This window comes from Hippocampus guttulatus, chromosome 23 (assembly GCF_054856545.1).
Source record: "Hippocampus guttulatus isolate MCC_2025c chromosome 23, RoL_Hgut_1.0, whole genome shotgun sequence".
NCBI lineage: Eukaryota > Metazoa > Chordata > Actinopteri > Syngnathiformes > Syngnathidae > Hippocampus > Hippocampus guttulatus.
Genome location: NC_141283.1, coordinates 1136490 through 1150767, shown reverse-complemented (window position 1 = coordinate 1150767; position 14278 = coordinate 1136490). Strand labels below are relative to the sequence as shown.

General features: G+C 45.0%; 1 protein-coding gene across 7 annotated transcripts in view; it reads right to left on the bottom strand.

The window, feature by feature from the left end:
- Nucleotides 1-14278, bottom strand: part of LOC147185612 (nesprin-1-like) — a 101117-nt gene that overhangs the window by 83618 nt on the left and 3221 nt on the right. For 6 of the 7 annotated variants that reach the window (XM_086104571.1, XM_086104576.1, XM_086104572.1 and 3 more), the window contains exons 1-2: nt 2675-3027; nt 562-623 (exon numbers count right to left, since the gene is read on the bottom strand). In XM_086104571.1, the coding sequence (XP_085960697.1) occupies nt 562-623; nt 2675-2804 (192 nt within the window). In that variant the 5' untranslated portion in view covers nt 2805-3027. Of the gene's footprint in view, nt 1-561; nt 624-2674; nt 3028-12092; nt 12212-12304; nt 12490-12785; nt 12902-14278 lie in introns of those variants that run through there. The other variant, XM_086104574.1, reaches the window with a different exon arrangement.

Below are 14278 nucleotides of genomic sequence, written 5' to 3'. Positions count from 1 at the left end.
AGCGTGACGGACTTACCTTGTCTCCACATTTTGGAGCTGCTACTCAAGTCCCATGCGGTTAAACGTACATTAAAACAATGACACCCCCCATAATAAAGCCTCCTTAGTATGTAGCCGGCTCAGGGGCAGATGCTGAGTGAGAGTTAAAGTTTGTCTGAGCTTATTACGTTCGAAACGCTTATCCAGATTCCATCTAAATGGGTAAGGAGGACCTGGCGGGTTATCGACACTTAAATGACAAATGTTAGCTTCCAGGAACAAAGAAGTCTACTCGGTTAATTGCTCTCATGTGAAAGCGGTAATTAGAGTGAGTGTAAAAGCTTTTCCTTGCAGCGAAACGAGAGTGAGAGAGAGAAAACAATAAGAGGCGTGTGTTTGTGCGGGTGGTCTTAACTGCCTGGCATGCAGGCCCCATGACCGGCTCAGCAATGTGTTTTGAAAATGGAGCAAATGTCCCGAGCAGCGCACAAAGCGCTGAGAAGAATGGGCAAATTGGATTGGGACGGCGGGGGCGGCGATGCAGGCGCTGCTGCTGGCAGAGGGAATCGAACGCCATCTTACCTTGGCCAAGTGAGAATTGATCCATTTGGTGAACGTCCTCTTCTGCACAGACTCCTGCTCGTCTGTAAATCACAAGACACAATGTCACCGTCGGTCATCGACAAAACAGGAGATGGGAATACGATTGTTGGCTGGAGAGCTTTCACATTAAAGCGAGACCAAAATAGACATTCAAAGGATGGTTCGAAAACACTTCTTGACCCCACCAAAAAAAAAATACTCTTCTGTGCACTACCTCAAAATGACTCAGCTGGACATTACGACAAAATATCCTAGCATAGTAGGCCCGATGTTCGTTGCGTGCGGATGGCTAATCGGACATCTCCACTGCAAATTCAAATACATCAGTGCACAGTATATGGCTAAACAAATACACTGCACACGCACCCAGAGACAGAGTTGTAGACTAATGCGAGTCGAATGAAGTTTGACACCGTTTCGTCCGTGCGCCACCACTGCAATATCCTTGAGATACCATCAGTGAAAGCCGAAAGCAGACAGGGAGTTCCTCCACTTTAATGAATAGTCGGGAGGATTTGATTAAAAGACAAGTTGGTTAGTGGGTCACCGAGTACAATGGGCACTCAGGTGTGTGTCTGCGTGTGGATAATTTGTCATTCATAATGCAGATGGGCACATTTCAACGAGCCACTGAGCAGGTCCCTCCTGGATGAATTTTCTCTCTTGATCTGATCAAATATTGATATGTGGTAATATCGGAAGGGGAAATGAGAATGATTTCGGCCACTTTAAAAGAAAGAGCATGCATGACGGAGGGGAACATCGGCGCCTGTGTGTGCGGTGCTGTCAGCTCGTGGGACGAGGTGACTTTGAGATCCCACTGGCATCCATTCAATATGTACAAAGGGGGGGAAAAAAAAAGGCAAGCTCAGCAAGCCAGCCCGCGAGCGGCATTTCAACACACTTGATTAGCTTCTCAGGCGGCATCGGTCTGTATCATTAGTCTCATCAACGGCGGCCGGCCCTCTTATCTAAATGAAATATCATTAAGGTCTGCTTGGTTGTCCTGGCGGCTGCGGTTGCTGCGGTAACAAAGCGTAGCCGCAAATTGGAGGAAGTGGAGGTACAAACCGGTTTACCTCATGGGCAAACATCTTGATCAATAGAACATTGTCTTTAAATGAGTTGAAAAATCCTGACAGAATTCAATCCAGAGGTCTGCAGACAAACTCTTTTTTTTTTTTGTTATGTCGTTTTAAGCCACTCAAAATTTCACTCAACCATCAATTCACATTGACTTCCTTGCAGCGGAATGCCAATACCAGAGCGTGGCGATAAAGCACCATTAAAATGGTTTGCCGACTGCCAATAGAGCTCCCAGAAGAAGCATAAGAAAGTAATTAATTCATACATTTGGAACACATTAATTGCATTTCCATTCATTTCAATGGAGAAAGATGGTTTGTGATATGAACGTGGTCATGTAAAAAAAAACAAAAAAAAACATCACAGTTTTTTTTTTTGGTCTTAAATCAATTTGGTCATGCACAAGCAGACCACTGCGTGACACAACTGAGTAACACGGCTTACGAATTGTGCAGTTTTTGAGCTTCAGTGCCTTGCTGAAGGGCGCCTCCAACAATGTCTATGCTGCAGACTGGCATCGCTCCAGTGTCCCCTTCTAATTAACATCAGCATAGCCCACAGTTGGTCTCAAACCTGCCACCCTGCCATCTCTTAAGTCCTTACAGATGGGGCTCCCGTTGCACCCCCCACCCCCACCCCCACCCCTCCTTTAAACATATCTGAACCCACCCTGCAGCTGAACAAATATCTTCCCCACGGGGAAGACTTAAAAACCACAGGCACTCACTCAAGACAGTTCCAGAAGTATTTGGACAGCGGTGATCTGTGTTTTTTTTTTTTTTTCGATTTTTGCCACCGCAATGGATTTGAATGAATAAAGACATTAAGATGGTGAATCGCATCCCCACAAAAAGTGCAGCACTTGCCAGTGAGGAATGGCAGCCATTTGTGCAACTAACTGTCCAAATACTTCTGGACTTCATTGTACACTGCAGTACCTCCGCTACACACACACACAAACCCCCCCCCCCACACACACACACTCAAGAGTGGATTACACACTCACCACGGAGGTAGAGGTAGAAGCCAGTCACAAGGTTGAACGATATGTTCTTTTTCGGGGATGTGTTGCCCTCCGCTCGTCTCGCCACTTCGTACCCCGGTCTGCGCCTCTCATAGGCTGGTCGGGAGGACATCCTCCCCCAAAAATGAAGCAGGGCTACACTTTGCCCTTGCTCCTGCCCTTGCTGCCAACTCTTCCGGGAGCCAAAAGCTCCTATGAAACTGTCGCTCTGCAGTCGTACAGTACGAGTAATTTTCCTTCCTGCTCAGCAGCACAACAGTGTCAAAAAAAAAAGTGCGCGCGTGTAAGTGAGTGCAGTGCCGACTTGCCTCAGCATCAATCTTTCTCTCACTCTCTTCACACTTCAGCCCCTCCCCTCCTCGTTTCCCACTGTTGGTACCAAGCGCGACCTTCCCTCCGCCGCACGGCCAATCACAAGGCACGGGAAGGCGTGATGTCACGGCAGCCTTGAAGGGCACCGCTGAGCCGGTTGGGACGCGCGCACACACAAGCGCACACGCAGGCGCGACGCTCACAATGGCAGCAAAGTGGAGGAATTCCCTCGCAACACGCCGCCGTCTTTGGCGCTCTTATCCACGCGGACGGACGGGCAAGCGGCGCTCCCAGGCTGCCGGCTTTCTTGTGCACACAGCCTGCGGGGGAGCGCGCGAGCACCAGGGCGCTTCTGCTGTATGATCTTCTTCCACTTCAAGTCTGTTCAGAGACCATCGTCTTTCATCCGCTCCTCACATGCAGTGTTGTTTTTTTTCCTGGGGAGACCAGGCTTAGCATAAACAAAAGAGTCACTTCCAAAACAAAATATATTGTCTATAATGTACAGTGGAACCCTTTAAGACTTCAAGATATGGGGGTAATAAAAGCCATTTAGCCACTACAAAGTCAACTGTAGTCTACCCCAGCAGGCGAAAGGTGGGATGCACCCGGCACTGGTCACCAATCAGTCAGAGGGTACATAGTGAGATCTTAAGAGGTTCCACTGCACAAAAAAAATTTTAAAATTAAATCAAGTAACTACTCTACCTTGAATTATTCTCATGAGTAACACCAGCAGAAGACTCGAATACCAACCATTCCTTTCAAAGATCTCTTCAGTGTATCCAGTATGTGACCTGTCAGGGAAAGTCACTGTCTTTTTTTTTTTTGTTTTTGGGAGCCACGCTCACACTAAAGCATGCGTGCCCCATCAGTGTGATGCAATATCAAAGCACAAAAGCTCCTCTTTGAATCCTCCCATTCAAGAGGCAGGAAAAGCAATATTCACGCAGATCGCAGCGGGCCTTCTATCAGCTTTAAAGATGAAAGACCATTTATCACTTGTGCGATTTTTTTTTCTCCTCCTTTTGTTCTTTTGGGTGACCCCCCCCCCCCCCCCCCCCACCGCACCCCCGCTCCACCCCACCCCTTTGCTCACCCGCCCTCACACGCAAGTCATTTTAATTATGAAAAGTCATCAATAACCCGTAGCGGCTGTCATCTGCTATCTGCCTGCTGATTATCGCACTCTAGCCGGTTCGCACAGCTCCTGTCGTTTTTTTTTACCTTGCCCTCTATCTGACTTTTTTTTTTACACCATATGTCCAGGTATTATATTTAAGTGTAGAGGAAAAAGACATTTTTACCTAGTTTAGCATCCAACTCCCAGACGCTTCATTAGGTACACCTGCACTCTACTGAGCTCAATATAAAAGCAAGATCCGTCCTAATTGTGTAATTAATGTAACGACACAACAGCACTAAAATCGTGAACAAAAACTCCACACATGGAGACCCGAGCCTGGATTTGAACCCCCAACCTTCAAACGTCGCTTCTGCTTCAACCACTCCAGCAAGATGCAACCTGAGCTGTCCGAGGTGCTGAAACCATTCGCAGCAGCAATTGCTCTTCTAATTGATTCACAAAGACAACAAGAAAAAGAATCAAATTCAGGGAAGTCTCTTCAAACGTTACATATCTTGACAGAGAACGGCTCCAGTTCACAGGAATCGAGCAATTCCCAAAGAGTTGAACTGATAAGAAAAAAACAACCTCGGGATAAAATCCCAACAAGAAGGTGAGACATGTAGGCCGCCGCTGTGGGAGCAGAGAGAGAAAAGTGAATAGGCCTGTACACACACACACACACACACACACACACACACACTGCACGTACGCACGCAGGAATTCAATCACTTTCCCTTTCTGGCGCTCGACATTGGAATCAACCAACGGAGACCTTCGGGCTGCAGCCCTCTGGAGTGTTCTGACGTTGTTCTAATGGGACAGTAAAGGCGGGGGGGGGGGGGGGGTTCAAAACAAACCAAGCTAGAAGCGCAGCTGGTTGCTGGTTCGGGATCCCTAATGGACATCCCGGCAGATAGTGGAGCCTTTCCCCGAGGTAGTGAGAGTTCAACGTGGGTCAGTACAGTTAACGTCTGCAGGGCAAGCGAGGCTTCGTGAGGACGAGAGAAGCAGCCTCTTTTCGACTATTAAAGAAAAGTACAAAAGGGTTTCTGAAAGGGGAAGGGGGGTCAGGGGGAGAGGGGGGGGGGGTATACTGTAGCTTCTGCTCGCATTGTAATCATTCTACCCAGGGGTTGTTTGGATTGGAATTCTTAGCAGCAAAAGCCTCTTTTTCAAGCTCGTGAGAGGCACAGCGCCTCCTTGAGGTCATATAAATATTCAGTTTGGAAGCATGTGGATTAAACAAAAAAGAATATATCACATAGAAGAAGAGAAAAATATCCACTGGTATAAATGGAATTCACAGATTTTTTTTTCATTGAACACAGGTGTCAGACATGCAGGTATTTTTTTACTTTTATATTTGTTACATACAGTACAGCACTTGACATCGGAACAGCGACATTTTTGTTTTTTTAAGATATACAGTATATATGCCTTGTTTGAGTTGATGCCAATGCAACTTCGCCACTAAGCCGATTTCACCCAGCAGAGATGATATGTTCCTGTGTCCTTTGTGCTCAAAAAGTTATTTAAAGGTTTATACTGCCATTGGTCAGCCCACCTACAATGCTGTTCTGTTCGTATTAAGCTAGCGGACTTTTTGTAAAGTAACTCACAGATGATGCGGGTGTGAATGCCGGTGGTCACAATCGCAGTGGCAGAGTGTCACTAGAACAAAAACAAAGCCACACAAATGCCTCCGAGGTGCTAATGCATCTTCCTCTCCAGTGGGACATTAATGGATCAAACCCGTTCAAGCTATCTGATGCTAAAAGGGTGGCCACGCAAATGTTTGTTATCCACTCTACAAAGTGATTACACAGATTGGGGGGCCTTTTTTCGCTCTCCTCTTGACGTCTTTATGCTCGCCTCCACATTCCGGCTCTTCTCTTTCAACCCCACAATGCCTCATTAAAAAAAAGGCTCTTTGCTACAGTTCCTGCCGGAGCTCTTACAGCACAAAATGTCATTTAAAAAAAACAAAAAAACGCCACCTCCACTCAACCCATTCAGCCTCGACACTCGCCATCCCACTTCATTTGTGCCCCCCAACGCGGAAGTGCAAGAGGCGGATATCCAAACGGCACCCATTAGCATGCCTAATTACATTTCAGAAATCATCACACACACATTAAAGAGGGTGAGAAGAGGTGGTGGCGACACACAAGTCAACGTGATTACCAAACCAGCAGATGTGCTGAGGAGTCGCTGACAAATTATGCCCAAATGTTGGCTAACAATAGGGTCATTTAGACAAATTTCCCCACACCTGCAGCAAACGCACACACAGACACACACACACACACACACACACGCAACACATAACACCGAATTCAAGAGAATCATCTATCAGTATACAGCTGTGAAAACTCCTCATTTCCATCCGTAAAGAGCTTTGTAGCTGAAACTAAGCATGAAGATTCAACACTGAAAGCATTAGAGATGCAATATACATATATATGTATATTCATATTTATTCAGTTGCTCTCTCGATGAATGTAATGGAGTGTGTGTTTATCTGTGCATGCGTGTGTGTGTGTGTTTGACTGGGTCAGACAGTCTAAGCTCTTTATCCAGGTTCAGCAAGCGGCACAGCACATATTACAGGGGCCACTAAGTAAGCGAAAGCGCAGGCATCAGCAGCGCTAAGCGAATCACTGCGGCCGCTGTGGTAAATTCAGTTACCGTGAAAGAGAGATTTATATATATATTTTAAAAATCTGACGCTAACATGAGCCAGCCTTTGTCTTACAAAATGTTCTCCCACATTAGAAAAACATGCATGGCAGGTTAATGGAACACTGTAGATTGTCCCGAGGTGTAATTGTCAGCGCGAATGGTTGTTCGTCGATGTATGCCCTGCGATTGGCTGGCAACCCGTTCAGGGTGTACCCCGCCTACTAAGACAGCCAGCACGCCCGCGACCCTTGTGAGGATAAGCGGATTTGAAAATGGATGGAAGAAAATATTCTTTGAAGTCGATGCATCAACCTACTACATTTTTTTCTTCATCCTTCCAACTCTATTTTCTATTTCTTGTTTTACTCTGTCAAAATAACATCCGTGAAAAAAGGTCGTCCAAAGAACAAATAATGGCCTAGGACCTTTGCAGTGTACAATGAAGGATTTTTAAAAAAGACCAAGAATGACTTTCTGTGCCACAAAGTCACATATGCTGGAACCGAGACGTTATCTGGTCAGCTCAGAGGTCAGGGCGCCACCTCCATTTAAAGAAAACTTGTTCAATAGAGCGCCAGTGGCCAAATTTGTAACCATCCAATCATACGCTGACAGTCAAAAAATAAAAAGGGGGAAGGAGGTGCCTGGGCGGGGAAGATAAGAGTGAGCGTGTGAGTCAAAGCATTAGAGAGAGAGTGGAACGCGACGGGGTGTCCGGATGCTATCTGGCGAGCACATTGTGCTGTAACGTTCATCAAAACGATCTGGTGCCCCCATCTGACACAAAACATTGTAGATAAAAAGAAATTCTGGGGGGACTGTATCACTGCATCAGTGTGGCCTGGAGATGTCATTTTACCTCACGTGGGTCGGATCAATGGCAACTTGTACCACATTGTCTTCCGCAATCAAACTATGTGTGAGGCTTTGAAAGCAAAATGTCCCAAAAAGTAGAAAACTTAAATCTGATGTCGTTCACCCCATCACACATATGAAAGAAGTGAATATTAGTGTTCGTTAATACATGACAACCTATTACTGCAATTCCCACATATTGTACATTGGAATGTCAAAGGTCGAACACAGTCTATTCCCTGACTCCCTCAGCGTGTTTGTGTGTGTGTGTGTGTGTGTGTGTATGTGTCCCAAGTGACGCGTTCTTGTGTCTCCGGCCTTGAATGGCCGTCGAGCTCAAAGAGATTAGAATCTGATAAGAAGCATGAAATGTCAGTGAGACACTCCCATTGGATTCCACACAATGCGAACGCGCATGCCAAAGGAGAATGTGAATCCGACAAGCCCGATGACCCTTTAAGGGGAGGGGAGAAGGGTCCATATTGATATCATGCGACTGCATAAATAGAGCTATGGTGGCAGCATAGTCTGTATGTTAAGTTACTGCAATATTTGGTCCCAGAACTATTGCAACTGTGAAAATTAGTGAAATTAAACCCATGTGCCTGCACCTTTTATTTAGGGGGGAGGGGGCTTGGACACTTCTAAGCAATAAATTGTAAAAAATATATATATATGTATAAAATCAGAATCAGTCGTATATTTCTTACTGGAATGCCAAGTAACATTTACATGTATGTAAAATGGACCTAGTATAGTGTCTTGCGGAACACCAGTTTCCGACTGTAGCGGGAGAACATTTTACTCGCAAGGCCCCTACATACTAGTCAAGAGTGACGGTGATCTTTGAACTCATCATTTTTGTGGTAAAGAGAGTCTAATAAGTACAAATGTGACCTTTTCACAAGAACTGAATAAAAAACAGTACCGAGCCTAGAATAAAAACATGCTGCAGCCTGCAGGGTATAACTCGACCCCTTGAACAAATTAATTGACACGACACTATTTCCTAGGAGAAAACTAGTTTTGGAAAGAGTACAACTTGGAAGTCAACCAGTACCCTTGGAGTTGAAAATAAATGAAAAAAGAATAGAAGGCAGCAAAAACTCACAATCGGCAACATGGGGCATATCACAGCACTACGGGTCCAAGGCGACGTGGCTTCATTTTGAACGGGCTGGTGACCTTCAAGCCTCGCCATGTGCCGAACAGCCTCGGCTAAAACGCCTCGCGCACAGCGGAACAATCAAGGCCTAAAAGATACATCAGAGCAATTTCGGTTGTTTGTGTTGCCGCCTGCGTGTGAAGCCGCGTGGCGATAAATAGGCAATGTCCCGAAAACAACCGAGCCGGGCTGGCACGGCTCAAGGTGACCGTCTGCTCGGGCCTTCGATGGCCACGGCCGAAGCGTCACGTCGCCCTTGGCAACCGCATAGCACGATGGCCGCGTGCCAATAGGGCGGGTGGGCTGTGTCGGTTCCATCAGCAATCAGAGGCTTAAGAATTTGGCCGAGGAGGCTTTCCTTCTCGGCTTCATTTTCGTCTTGCTGTTATATTGTAACTCTGCCCGGAAAAGGTTTTCATTGTTGTGTTTGTTAGCAGGATTATGCAAAAAGTACGACTTCATAAAACCTTACAGAGGGTGGGCATGAACAAAGACAGACGTGTAGCTGTGCATCCGGGTGAATTATTTCTTTTGTAAAGAGAAAGAAAATTAATTGCGGGTTATAAAATGGGTCATGCATGCTTCTGCGTGAGCCACTTGAAACACTGCTGATGAATTCTATCAACCACTCATCAAAGAACAAATTAATAATGGAGAATCCCATTGACATGCTAGCGGCCAATTAACGGCGGGGGACACCCTGAACCGGTTGCCAGCCAATTGCAGGTTGAATTTCTATCAATCGAGCTAAATTGCAAGTTTCTTCTTCGACTCTTTTGCCCCTTAAGAGGTAACAGAGTATGTATTTGAATGAGTGCTTTACAAAGGGTTAACTTTTTTTTTTTTTGGCTGCATTTCAAAATTAGCATAATTTGGCGTTGGCGGTGTTCTCCCCAGAACCTACTATGCTATCATTTTTCTTGAAATATCTTGCAGATGTACTCATACCCTCGCCCGTCCCTCCTCCCCCTCCTCGTCGGCCTTTCTGCCAGCACAGCAAGCATCTCTCACCACTGCAGAATTGACTCAAACGCAGTCAATCTGCTTTGCGCAACAAGCCGCCACAGCCTGAATAGACGACGAGACGTCCTTTACGAACGACTAAATTGGACTGCGGTAAACTTTATCAGCCTGACGGGCAGGCAGGCAGACGTCGCTTAGAGCTAGCGGCGGAAATTGAACGCCTCCGCCACCCACCGGGGACAGAAAATGGAGGAGAAATTGAAAAGAGGAGAGACAGGTTTTTTTTTTCCTCCCCTGAACAAAAGACACAAAACCATGCACATTCCTCAGCATATGGAGGAGTTCAGGCTGGGAGGGGTTCAAAGTGGCCTTGCCGTTCTCTGCCATATGGTGTCACTAATTGCTGTGTTTCAGTGCAGAGAGGTACAGCAAAAGAGATAAAGAAAGCTCCATGTGTGTGTGTGTGTGTGTTGGTCTCTCCCAAAAATGGGACACAAGTTGGGATTGTTTTCATGTCGCATAGCATGACTGTTGAACGCTTCCAAAATGGCCCCCCCCCCCAAGGGGAGTATATGGCTTATTTCATGCTATCTGCTCCTGATATCTGGAACACTAGCATGATAGAACAACTCCTCCGAAAGTTTGCGCAGTGTTAAAAGTGTGTTGGATGACATAGAGGAACTCTCAGGTGAGAGGGCGTTTGATGCGAAAGGAAGACGTCAATAAAACGTGACCTCATTCAAAAATGAAGAAACCCCGAACAAAAGCAACGCCGACTCTACTTAACGGAGTGGAACGAGCATGCAGACGCCAAATAGTGACGCGAATGATGTTATCGCCCCACACACCTGCTAGGAACTGTTACACGCCTGCATCTTTCATTTTTGATGACACATCTCGATTGATGACCGAGTCATCGCAGGTTTCAGATCTGCTGCGCGGCACATCAAAAAATATATATTTTTGGTATTATATATGGTTGGCATCAGGCAGAAAGCTTACATCTCCAAAATCATCACTTCTCAGGAAATGGGAAAAAAAATGCATCTTTTTTTAACCATGAACATTAGGGCTCGATTGACGTGAATTTCTTTCAATTTCTTTTCTTCCGATTCCAATATTTGGCGCCATCAAATTCCGAATACTTGTACTTGTGCCCTCGTGAAAATCGTAACACAAAAGAAATGGCAGTCATCGCATCACGGGAAAAATGACAAGACTGTAATTAAAAAGCCATAAGGCTCCTCATGTGCGCCCGTGCTAATAGAGTAATTATGTCAGACATTTTTTGTGAACAAGCTACACTCACGCTGCTGAATTATTGACAATGCATATTATTTAGTGCCCTTGAAGACTCGAAACGAGGCTCCCGTGTCGATGAAGACTGTACTGTAAAACAGGCTGGGAACGGTTGACAAATTAGGGCGCATTTTTGGCGAAGGAGGTGCCGTTACACATGTCCACATCAATAATGCAACAGTTTCGCACCACCGCTGTGCCGGGACTGAGCGTGAGCCCCTTTCATTTGCACTTAGCGTCTTAATCAAAGTATCTCACTTGTCTTTGAACAACACAGGAAGCGGAAAGCCTCTGAAATTTGAGGAAATCAATTCACGATGTGCAAAGTGTGCACAGGACAGTAACTGGCAATGGTGGTCTTATCATTATTTTAGGCAAATTGCTCCACTTTAAATTTTACCTGCTGCAGACAAACAATAAATAAAAAAAATAAAATAAATAAAATTGAGTAGCACCGACCAATAGAAATGACATTTCTATTATCTAATGATATTTTTTTAAAACACGGAAAAATAAGCAGTCCCAATGCATTCCGATATAATTAAATTATTTCATCTGAGTAATGCCCCTTGTTGTTGTTCTCCTATTGGATGGCGATGTGCAATTAAGGTTGCATCCGATTGGTCAAACTCAAATGAACCTGCAGGATCACACTCCATTTCTAATTCCCCAGCAGCCTCCTTTTCTTTTTAATCAGTGTTGCCGGAGCTAAGAGTCAATGAAAGTTGACCTTTCGCTGTAGCCGATGCAAAAGTAAAGATAGCAACTCCATTGCGTACCTGGAGACCTCAAAATACTCTTTCCTTAAATCCTACTTTGCGCCGAAAATAAAACTTGTATTTGTCATGAGCAAAAGCGCCATACTGTTGCAAAACAAGGTGAATTTCCAGTCAGCATTTTTGCCTTTTTGCTGTGTCACGCCAATGGAGCAGGTCACCTCCAAACGTGCCGCGAGTGGAGAGACGGTGCGCTGTGAGTAAGCAATTAATACCTACCTTGCAGTCTCTGCATCACATTGGCAATGTCACGAGGAGAGTCTCTGGAGTGGTGCGGCGCAGCCATGCCGCTCGTCCTGCAGGTACCCGGCGTCGTCTCTCAACTCGACATCGGCGCCCTAACCCACATGCAGAAATGTTTTTGAGTTTCGTGTGAGGTTGTTGTTTCTCCTCAGTTCATCCCTGTTGCAGAAAGTCAGGCTCGGAGGTACCTCCTCCTCCTCCTCCTTCTCCTCCTGCTGCTGCTGCTGATGATGTAAGCACAGCACTTGTGTGTGCAGGCAGGAATGCTTCCTGGTTAGCATGAGCTGCCATCTGCTGTCCAACCGAAGAGGGCGTTACTTGAGGACCAATCGGAGGCCAGGTAACATCGGCTACTGTTGGTTCCCACTTTCCACTGTAAGAAATTTATTAAATTTTCTTTATGAGTGTATAACGGGGGCACTCTTTAAAATGGAATCAAAACGTATAATATTTGACTATTAACATTCACTCCCAAAGACGTTTTTAAACGTCCTTTCAGACTTGGTCTAGAATTGGCTGGTACTGAATGAGTTCAAAAGTACTAGAAAATAGATTTTCCTTGTAATAAGTAAAACTGCATGTCCGGGTGTATTCGTGAATCAAATGATGACAAATGACATTCTATTGTTTGGTTGTCATTCTTGATGTATTTGGCTCGAGGGTGCGTACCTCCGCAGTCGGGTCTTGGAGTCGTTCATTCCTATGCAGACCGGCTCAGGGTGACCTCGAGCGGTTGCGAGCCCCTCAGGAGCGAGCAGATGCAGCCGAGCAGAAAGGAGTTGCCACTGCAGCAGAGGTCAAATCAAACAAGGAGTCAACGCAAGGAGTTTTCCTTCTGAGGGCACCCCTATCAACCAAGCTTATGTTTGCTTATCGAATAAACGCTTATGCAGGGCTAAAAGCCAAACGGCCGCAATGTTAATCCCCACTCCTGTGTGCTCAGCAATTTGCCGAAGCTCATTAGAAAGTTGTGTGATGAAATTGACTTGATGCTAAAGAGACAGATGCTGCCCTCAGACCGTATCAGAACTAAATACTAATGGACTGCATTTGGCGTACCTAATTTTGTGGTACGTGAGTATATTTTTAACATGGTTGGATGATTGCTGAGAATTTTGACTACTACTACTACTATCTTTTTGTGGAATTCTGATTTTCCTGTGGCACTCTGCTGCCCCTCACAGGTCACTCTTGGTACTACAGATAGCGGAAACGTTCGTTTGTTAATTACACAATAAATTCTAGAGGTAAAACAATGTTGTGGATTTTGTTTATTTTATAAATTGTCTAGTTTCACTCACATTTTAAATATTTAAAGGTTACAAATACATAAAAAGAGGTATGCATGCGTCTCGCTGAAGGCCTACGTCCATGTGGAATAAAAACAAGTTAAGATTTCTGAACATCCAAGATAACGTTTGAAAAACACATGCCAGAATTAACCAAAGGCTACTTTCTATCTGCAGTCCCTGGCATGTCAGAAGTGAACGCTCTGCTTCTTTTCTCACTTAAATTGAAGCCCTAAAGCTGTTTATCATGGACTATTACTGCACCTACTGGATGGAAACAGAAACAATGACTATTCTTCTTAAAAAAAAGGGGCGGGGGCTGGTGCAGTTGACAAAATTGTCAGCGTGCCCAAAACAGAGTACACGAGTGAAAAGTAAAATAAATAAATGAACAAATAAATCAGCCCTCTTTGGCTCCACCTTGTGTCTCTAATTTGATTTGCATGAAACCGCAATGCTTGAGGAAAACCAACCAAACAAAACAAGTGTCAGATCATCATGGTTGCAAACTCCCGCTTCACGTTTCTGTTTAAGCATCCATTTGAGAAGGTATTTTATAAAGAAAAACTGAGCACTAAATTGCAAAGTAAATTAATGCGACGCTGATGAAAAATTAGCCCCTCTGCAGACTATGAACAATGCATTGGTTTAAGTGACTATTTGCATGCATTATTTTTTTTTAACACGAATAGAAGTTTTTTTTTCTGGCCATTCCTATACCATGATGTCAGTATCCATAAATGTTTCAGACTATTTTTTTGTTTTTGTTAATGAAACTGGTCTGGAGTGTTGGACGTAAGTAGTGCGGCCTTTGCAACACGAGCTTCATACCAACACGATTACAAGAATGTTTCCCCAAATCTGCTGTGATGA